Source organism: Ammodytes marinus (genome assembly GCF_949987685.1).
Source record: "Ammodytes marinus genome assembly, chromosome: 14".
In the NCBI taxonomy this organism is placed as follows: Eukaryota; Metazoa; Chordata; class Actinopteri; order Uranoscopiformes; family Ammodytidae; genus Ammodytes; species Ammodytes marinus.
The window spans coordinates 2,887,802-2,897,743 of record NC_137218.1 but is presented as its reverse complement, the minus strand read 5'-3'; the positions used below and the strand labels follow the sequence as shown (position 1 = coordinate 2,897,743).

The 9,942-nt window shown below is 41.9% G+C and overlaps 1 protein-coding gene across 1 annotated transcript in view; it reads right to left on the bottom strand.

The window, feature by feature from the left end:
* The window catches only part of pgk1 (phosphoglycerate kinase 1), a 13,877-nt gene extending 4,416 nt beyond the window's left edge, over positions 1-9,461 (bottom strand). The window contains exons 1-6 of the mRNA XM_080040684.1: positions 9,301-9,461; positions 6,064-6,114; positions 5,472-5,627; positions 4,572-4,716; positions 2,416-2,519; positions 1,912-2,031 (exon numbers count right to left, since the gene is read on the bottom strand). Of these exons, the coding sequence (XP_079896810.1) occupies positions 1,912-2,031; positions 2,416-2,519; positions 4,572-4,716; positions 5,472-5,627; positions 6,064-6,114; positions 9,301-9,365 (641 nt within the window). The 5' untranslated portion in view covers positions 9,366-9,461. The remainder of the gene's footprint in view (positions 1-1,911; positions 2,032-2,415; positions 2,520-4,571; positions 4,717-5,471; positions 5,628-6,063; positions 6,115-9,300) is intronic.
* Between the last annotated feature and the right edge of the window lie 481 nt (positions 9,462-9,942).

Here is a 9,942-nt window from a genome sequence, read left to right as displayed (position 1 = left end):
TAGAGACAGCTAGCTTGCTGTGCTACCACACTACCACAGTGTACAGAAGGAGACCAGGTCAGATGTTACATAATGAGCTTAGAGTCTATTTCTGTTTGGCCAGCGGGGAGGTTAACACAGGAGGTGCTGGGTAATGATACGTACAGCAGGAGAGGGCAAAGCAGGCTAGTCGAATCAGTCACAATTAAAATGGCAAAAAATAAAGCTTGCCAGCAGCATTAGTCCTACACTAATACAGCCACACAACATGAATCGGTGTTCTGTTCATGTAATGTGACTGTCTATAATGAAATAAAATATTCAACTCCCCAAAAAAAAAAAGAAGAAAAAAAAAAAAAAAAGCTTGGGTCAGATTACAGTCCGGGCTTAAACCGGTTTAGTAACTTTATGCAAATCGGCTAAAACCGGCATTTGTCATTTTGTGAGATCCTGGCTCATTGAACGCAAACATTGGCAGCAACATCAGAATCACAATTAGAATCAGAATAATCAGCTTTATTGGCCAGGTTTGCGTAAACAAACAAGAAATTTGACTTAGGTAACCATTGGCTCTCAAAGTACTCACTAATAATTAAGTATCACTCACTAATAGGAGCAATATCAGTAGGTCATCAATTAAGATTTAAACCTGCAGTGTGTAGAATTTTGGGTTTTATTTCCTAGCAGATTTTGTAGAAAGTAATTATAATATCCATAAGCACATTTAATTTAGTGCATAATAGCTGATTTTTTTTTTTTTTTTTTATATTATTTTTTCCCTTAGAAAGGGTCTCATATGTCCATATTTCTGCATATTTTGGACCAAGGCCTAGTGCCGCCATCTTGAAAGTGTCATAGTTGGAATGTCATCAGGTGCATTGTTTAGAATTTAGAATTGTTCTTGTCCTTGAAGGCCACTGTAGCTTCTGTTATTATTCAGAAGGGTTGGGGTTACCCAGGGAGCATTGCATTCTAGAACTTTGTAGAACTTTCTTGATGATGTCATATTACACACTGCACCTTTAAATATAAATATATACGGTCAGAGATTTAAGATTTAATACAAATATAAAATATAGTGCAAGGTTGATAGACTTGGGGTGTGGGCTATTTCTGAGTGTTCAACAGAGTGACATGTACCAACATCCAACCGCCCAGAGACTTGCATAAATCTATATTGCATTAGCCTAACAGTAAGCAACAAGACGACATGAAGTAATATTAAAGGAATACTTCAGCCATACGGAACCGGCGTTCTATCATTATAAAATCGCTATTATAATATAATGAATGAGGGTTTTCTTCACCCAGTCTTCCCATGGCCCAGCTGTCCTGTTAATCCTAACCCTACATTTTACCATGTGTGATGTCACACATGGTAAAATGTAGGGTTAGACAGTGAGACCATAAAACACTCTTTCTGCCTTTTCTCAGGCTAGGATGAACCGATTTCTAAAATGTTTTGCACATTTATACTACGTAGGATCTCAGAGTTCAACACACCTTCATATTTCCACCGGTGAAGTAGGTCTTTAATGTAATAATTTTACTTTATAATATTGCTAATTTATTAGGTGCCATTATCTCGAGACGATAAATTAAAGCTACAGTATGTACTAAAGGTGTGTTTTGGCTTCATCTAGTGGTGAGATTCTAGAAGTCAACGCTCCCTTGCTAACCCCCTCACCTCTGGAAAAATGTACAGAAGCTACGGTGGCCTACGATGAAATTAAAGTGTTCTTAATGTGTGTATGATAGAAAGTGTCCTCACCCTCCCAGGATAGCCAGGAAGGGCCTCTGAGGTGTGTGTGTGTGAGTGAGTGAGTGAGTGTCTGTCTGTCTGTCTCACCCTCCCAGGATAGCCAGGAAGGGCCTCTGAGGTGTGTCTGTGTGTGTGAGTGAGTGAGTGAGTGAGTGAGTGAGTGTCCTCACCCTCCCAGGATAGCCAGGAAGGGCCTTGCAGGTTTCTCCAGAGCCATGGCGAAGTAGTCCAGCTCCTTCTTCATCAGGAAACCAGCAGCTTTCTGAGGCAGGTTCACTCCAACCATGGAGCTGAGAGAGAGAGACATGTTAATATCCTGTCTGTCTGTCTGTCCATCTATCTATCTATCAGCTGCTTTCTGAGGGAGGTTCACTCCTACCATAGAGCTGAGACAGAGAGAGAGACATGTTAACATTCTGTCTGTCTGTCTCCCTCCCTGTCTGTCTGTCTGTCTGTCTATCTATCCATCTCCCTCCCTCTCACCTGTGTATCTGTCTATCCATCCATCCCTCCCGTCTGTCTGTCCGTCCATCCCTCTCTCTCTCTCTCCCTCACCTATGTGTCTGTATATCTATCCATCCATCTCCCTCCCTCATCTATCTCTCCATCCACCTCCCTCTCCCCGGCCATCTATCTGTCTGTCCCTCCCTTCCTCTCACCTACCTCCCTCTCACCTGTGAGCTCTGTGTGCGGTCCCGAAGGCGTCGTTAACATAGACGTCTCCCAGTTTAGACAGAGAGGCTCTGAATGAGTCTATCTCTGCCTGGGACGCTTTGGTCTGAGAGAGAGAGAGATAGATAGAGGAAGAAAGAAAGAAAGAAAGAAAGAAAGAAAGAAAGAAAGAAAGAAAGAAAGAAAGAAAGAAAGAAAGAAAGAAAGAAAGAAAGAAAGAAAGAAAGAAAGAAAGAAAGAAAGAAAGAAAGAAAGAAAGAAAGAAAGAAAGAAAGAAAGAAAGAAAGAAAGAAAGAAAGAAAGAAAGAAAGAAAGAAAGAAAGAAAGAAAGAAAGAAAGAGTTAGTCAATATGTTTATATTCACAGATCCATAAAAACTAGATATAAACCAAATAAAAAAAAGGTGCTACAAGGAACTTCTAAATATTTCTGAAACAATCTAATTTTGAGAAATGTTACAGTTTTTACATTACATTACATTTTATTTAGCTGACGCCTTTATCCAAAGAGACTTACAGTAAGAGCATTCAACCATGAAGGTACAAACTCAGAACAACAAGAACCACGTCAGTACTATAGCTTCAAATAACACACACACACACTTTTAAAATCGGCTGATATCTGCCCTTACGAGGCAGATTTTAAAAAATACACAAATTGGGGGTGTGCTCATGGTGTAGTGGATTGTGAATCAGATTGCTGTTGCTCTTTAGCAGTGGAAGGTTGTGACTCTCTCTCTCTGGGTGTGTGTGTGTGTGTGTGTGTGTGTGTGTGTGTGTGTGTGTGTGTGTGTGTGTGTGTGCAGGGCAGAGAAAGGTCGACAGAGAGCTACAGTGTCGGGCAAATGTCAAAATGAAAAGTCCTTCCAACGTCTCTCCCTTCACCCCACATGACTGTTCAGCTAGATAGAAGAGCATGCTGATAAACATTATTCTCTTTAGTAGAGTAAGAAAAAATTTGTGAGGTTAATACAGCTCTGTTTCTTTAATTAACTAAGAGATTCCCGGTTTCTGTCTGCCTGTCTGTCTGTCTTTAGGCCTGTCTGTCTCTCTCCCTCCCTGCCTGCCTGCCTGTCTCCATGCCTCCCTGTCTTTAGGCCTGTCTGTCTGTCTGTCTCACTCCCTGCCTCTCTCCCTACATACCAGCCAGGGCTCTGTGGACAGAAAAAGCAACTCAACCCACTGACCTTCAGAAGAAATGTCAACAGGTCAGAACTGCTGCAGCTGATCTCCACACACACACACACACACACACACACACACACACACACACACACACACACGTCTGTGGATTCTAGTTAATATACTGCAAGCTAAAGACTATTGTTCAAATAAGCATGACTTTTTTCAGAAGTAATATAATAACTTTACCCATTACTCCATGCCAAAAGTTGTTTGTTAGATAACTAGTTATAATACTTTCCGTAATATATCTCAATATAAACTGTGAAATACAGGTAATTTGTAATAATTAGACCACCCTCTCATCCGCCATTTCCTTAATAATATAAAATACATCCACTATTTTCCTCTGGAGGGAGCAGTTAATGGAGACTGAAGACATTAAGGGAGCAACAGCAGTGGCCGACTCATATCACAGTAACGTGGAAGAATCTTTAGCAAAAATAATGCAATGGAAAGTTCTCATTTTCTTCCATTGCAGTGCACCTGGTAGTATAAAAATAACTAATTCCTTATGGTAAACATATAAACACATTCTACATCAGCTCTCTGCCCCTCCTGCCTCTGACATCATCAGAAGGTGACGCAGCAGTTTGTCAGAGAAGCTGCAGCTGGAGTGACTGTGCGTTTTCCTCTAGGAGACCTCAATAGAAATCATTCCCTATTCACTCACCACACACACAGAGTGTTCATGATAAAGTGAACTACATAGGGAACGAAATTAACCACTGAGAATTCAAACACCAATACATAAATAATAATAATGGATTTATATAGCGCTTTTCTAGGCACTCAAAGCGCTTTACAGGGTTCCAGGTTCAATTCATTCACACACAGTCATACCGGTGGTGGAAGCGTGGCTGCCATTCCGCGCCATCGGCCCCTCCGACCACCACCTCAAACAGACACACAGACAGACAGACAGACAGACAGACAGACAGACAGAGAGAGAGAGAGAGAGAGACACACACACACACCTTGTTCCCTGCAGCGTCCTTGCCCTTGCCCTCCTCTGCCACGTGGAAGCGCAGGTTTTCCAGCAGGATGACGGAGCCGGCGGCCGGGCTGGCGCAGGCGGCCTCCACCTCAGAGCCAACACAGTCCTTCAGGAACGTCACATTCCTACAGACGGGCACATCATTTACTCTGTGTGTAGGTGTGTGTGTGTGTGTAGGTGTGTCTGTCTGTCTGTCTGTCTGTCTGTCTGTCTGTGTCTACAGAAAGATGAATGCTACATTGATTGACATTCATTTTATCTCTAAGTCCTCTTATAATGACAAGGTTTGATCATGAAATCCTTAGGCTGCGATACCGAGAACCAATGTTTACACACACAGGGGAATGAATAATTTACTTTGTTTTATTTCTAAGGGCTAGATCCACAAATAATGACTTGCGCTCGCCAATAGCTTTACAGGGGAATGAATGGGTGGCAGGTAATGTTTGTGTTTTTATTTTAAACAGCCAGGGGGAGAATACAGTGACTTTACAAAAGAAAATAATAATAAAGAAGATACTATTTTATTTTTATTGTTGGCACAAATTTTTTAGGATGCTTTAAATGTTAACAATAACAGTAAGATGATATTGTTTGCTCCTACGATGAGTGTGTGCGAGCGCCTGTCTGTCTGTCCGTCTGTCTGTCTTATCCTCACCTCCCCAGCAGTGTCTTGTCTGTCTGTCTGTCTGTCTGTCTGTCTGTCTGTCTGTCTGTCTGTCTGTCTGTCTGTCTGTCTGTCTTATCCTCACCTCCCCAGCAGTGTCTTGTCTGTCTGTCTGTCTGTCTGTCTTATCCTCACCTCCCCAGCAGTGTCTTGTCTGTCTGTCTGTCTGCCTGTCTATCCATCTGCCTGTCTGTCTGTCTGTCTTATCCTCACCTCCCCAGCAGAGTCTTGAGCTCGGCTGCGACCGGCTCCAGACTGTATTTCTGGGGCATTGGGGTCCCGTCCGGCCGGCCCAGATGGCTCATCAGCACCACAGACTTCGCTCCTTTATCCAGGCAGTGCTGGATGCTGGGGACCGCAGCCTTCACTCTGCAAAGATATGGATAGAAAGGGTAAGTTAGTGTGTGTGTGTGTGTGTGTGTGTGTGAGTTTGTGTGAGTGAGAGTGAGTTTGTGAGTGTGTGAGTGAGTGAGTTTGTGTGTGAGTTTGTGAGAGTGAGTTTGTGAGTGTGTGAGTGAGTGAGTTTGTGTGTGAGTTTGTGTGTGTGAGAGTGAGTTTGTGAGAGTGAGTGAGTGAGTGAGCGAGTATTTAACATAAGAATATACATTATACATCAGTAAAAAATGACCAATATACATAGAGTAGGAAGTCACTTTTTTTAAAATTAAACTAACTGGCAAGAACCTTTTCGGGTGTCCATTCCAATGTAAGAATTGTATGTACACACTTAAAAATGCTGGGTTATTTTACTAAACCAGCATGTTTAAGTGTGTATTAATTGCATATATATTAAACTGTATTTTACCTCTGGTTGTTGGTGATCTTCTGGTCCTTCATTGGGACATTGAAGTCGACCCTGAAACAGAAGAAAGTATTACTTACAAGTCCCTACTAGTCTAACAACTGAAACATTTCTTGGGCTCTTCTTGGGATTTTCCTGAGCTCCTGCACCAGTGACACACACACACACACTTGTATAATTTGTAATACAAAGAGTTTTGTGGAGCTGATAGGCTTCATGTAACCTTAACCTTATGTCAACTCCATTGGAAATAGTTTGAATGTAACCGACATTCATTCATTGAAAAAAAAAAGCTACGCACTACAGCTTTAAAATCAGTCGCGTAATCATGGCTGTCTACCAAGGGAGAGGGAAAGGGAGTTGCCGCATTGCCTTGTGAATCATAATGTCTTTGGTTATCATGAGGCATCAGTGAAAAAGACAAGTCAACACAGACATGCTCAGACGGCTTCACTGGCTCCAGGTTTTAATCCGGAGCATTCCATTGAAATTTTTTTTTCTTTCTTTCAATACAACTTTATTCAACAACATCGCCTTTGCATTACAATGCTGGAACATGCTGCATCAAACATACTCCACACACACACACACTCTCTCTTACATAACCTCCCTCTCTCTGTCTGTCTCTCTCCCTACTTCCCTCCCTCCCTGTCTGTCTGTCTCCCTCTCTCTCTCTCTCTCTCTCTCTCTGTGTCTCTCACCCTCCTCATCTCTCTCTCTCTGTCTGTCTCATGCACTGATTCACACGATCGCACTGCACACACACAAAAAAAAAAACACACACACACACCCACCCACCCACCCACATCATTATAACGGCAATCCATTCACTGTCTTAGCCTGAAAGCCTGAAAAATGTTTATGTACATGCTTGGCCTCAAAAGCCATTGGTAGATAGACACATTTGGGAATAAACTGACGTCTCTCTCTCTCTCTCTCTCTCTCTCTTTATTTCTCTCTCTCTCTCTCTATCCATCTATTCCTGGTGTGCGAGTACCTAATGCACACACACGGTCGCACTGCACACACACACACACACACACCATTGTCTACAGCCTGAAACCCAATAGTCAGCGATCTGGCAGCTCCTGTTGTACTTTTCCACTGTCTCATTGCACCATCTGTTGCTCTATTGAATATGAGATCTAAATATTATGAAGGTTGAGCTGATCTAGAAGCAGTTTATTAGCTACATTTTATGGTTTAAAGTGAATTGTGATTTAATGAGTGAGTGAGTGAGTCTGTCTGTCTGTCTGTCTGTGAGTGAGTGAGTCTGTCTGTCTGTCTGTCTGTGAGTCTGTCTGTCTGTGAGTGAGTCTGTCTGTCTGTCTGTCTGTGAGTGGGTGAGTGAGTGTGTGTCTGTCTGTGAGTGTGTCTGTGAGTGAGTGAGTCTGTCTGTGAGTGAGTGGGTCTGTCTCTGGGTGAGTCTGTCTGTCTGTGAGTGGGTCTGTCTGTGAGTCTGTCTGTCTGTGAGTGAGTGTGTCTGTCTGTCTGTGAGTGAGTGTGTGTGTGTGTGTGTGTGTGTCTGTCTGTCTGTCTGTGGGTGAGTCTGTCTGTGAGTGAGTGAGTGAGTGTGTCTGTCTGTCTGTGAGTGAGTCTGTCTGTCTGTCTGTCTGTCTGTCTGTCTGTCTGTGAGTCTGTCTGTCTGTCTGTCTGTGAGTCAGTGAGTATTGAAGGTTGAACTGATCTAGCAGCAGTTATAAGCAAAATTTGACAGTTTAATCCTTATAGGTGAAGCAAGGTAACTGCATTTTTATAATGGTAAAGGAAGGTTAACTGATGAAAAAAAAAATAACGTTTTGGGGTGATGGCTAGTTAGATCCCACAATGCATTTGGTTCTAGCCTAGCAATTGATTTTGAAGCAGTTTACATGTAGAGAGATGGTTCCTTAGCTGTTAAAATGCAAAGAGCTGGTTAGCAAAGGGAATTGTCTCCCAAACAAGCCTTCAAATGGTAAGGGGTTGAAAGGGGGGTATAAGGGGGTCCAAAGTGTGCAGAGAACTGATTTTTTTTCCCTTACAAATGTTATCTGATGAAATCTTGACATTTACTGTAACGATTAACAGCCCTGTGTGTGTGTGTGTGTGAGCTATGAGGTGATACTGATTATGTGAATGTTAAGTCTCTGTGCATACTGAACTTAACATGGATATTTGACCTTTTAAAACAGGACACACACACACACACACGCACACGAACCTTGATCTATCCTCCCACCCCTCATTGCATCAACAGAGACGCAGAGCAAACTCCAAATGGCTTCTGACATTTACACACACGCGGTGTCAGTTACAAATGCACTTCAACATTTAAAAAATCCCTATTTTAATTCATTTAAATTAAACTTTAAAGGCCCTGTTTGACATATCACAACAAGCTAAAGAGATGGATCAGATAAGTAGATATTATAAGAACAAAAAAAGATTAGATTTTTATTACATCACTAGAGTAGATATATTGATTAATCCAGCTTCCACTAGTGATCCATTAGTTTTATAAAAAAGGGGGGGTTTCAAATCACATTGGAACTTGCAACACGTGTTCTGCACAATCTCTTCACGTTTTATAGTTGAAAATAATTGATTGATTTTTATAAGCAAAAATAACCACCCACATGCAACCTCTCTTATAGAGAAGATTTTTCTGCTTTATTTTGATTGTAAATTGTATATATATATATATATATTTCGGTTTTGTAGAGATAGATCAGAGAAAATAAGCAACAAACAGATGTCTAAAAGCGACTTTTATTTTATCTATGTTCAATTGATGACTCAATAATGCAGTAACCGTTACCAACATGTTACCTTTCCTCATTTCCTGACATCTAATCATTACTTGGAGGTTTTATTCGCTGCTCAGACTATTTTAAAACATAATTTACGGCCCAATTCGACTGGATTTGATGATTTTTAATAGATTAGACGATTAGATGATTGAAATTTTTATCGAAAAGGATACCAGGATGAATAGCTACACAGGCGTAGATCCTTGTTAGCCTATATTATCACTCCCATGTAGGCCTATCAAATATCGGCTTCAAATTTGGATATTGCATTGGTGTAAGTGTATTTTTAATTAAATATATATTTTGTTGCATCCACGTAGCATCTCCTCGCGTGCACGTAGCTGTTAACACGGACGTACAGAACGTGACAAGCACTCAAGCTCACTTCCTTCCTGCCGTGTCATCCATTTAAAAAAAAGCTTAAACAAACTACACAATTAAACCGTCTTACCTCATGATGACGCGTTTATCCTTGACGTCCACCTTGTCCAGTGTGAGTTTAGTAGAGAGAGACATGTTGATAGCTTTAGTTCAGTTGATTCTATGGAGGTCTGGGGGGGGGGTGTGTGTCGCTCCTGCTTTAGCCGGGTTTACCTCTGCTCCCTCCGGCTGCTTAGTTCCAGAATGAGAGGGGCGCAGCGGTGACCTTAACAGCCAGCCAGCAGCTTAGGGACACGCCCCTATTCTCTTTCACTCTCACAGCTGATTGGCTAGAGCGGGGAGCAAACAAAGCGTCGCATTCTATTGGCTCCCGCTGCTGTCTGTTATATGACGTGAATATCTTCCCACCCGATGACGTCTTAATTTTTTTTTACCTGTCTATAAGCATTTTTAATCAACCATATTCATAAATCCAAATGTTGTAACTCAAAACCTTCATTCGTAGCTTTTGGCAGGGAAACCAAGCCGTACATCAAGTCCATTTTTGATTCTAAAAACAAGAAAGCTGCTAAAACTGTGCAATTGTGCTCTATATTTAATTTATTTGTTTGAAACGCTCACACCCCACTCACACCCCACGCGTTTCGCGTCAGGAGGCGGCGAGGGTGGGGTGTGGGTTTTCAGGACATCTGGGCCAAGGGAAGACTGAGTG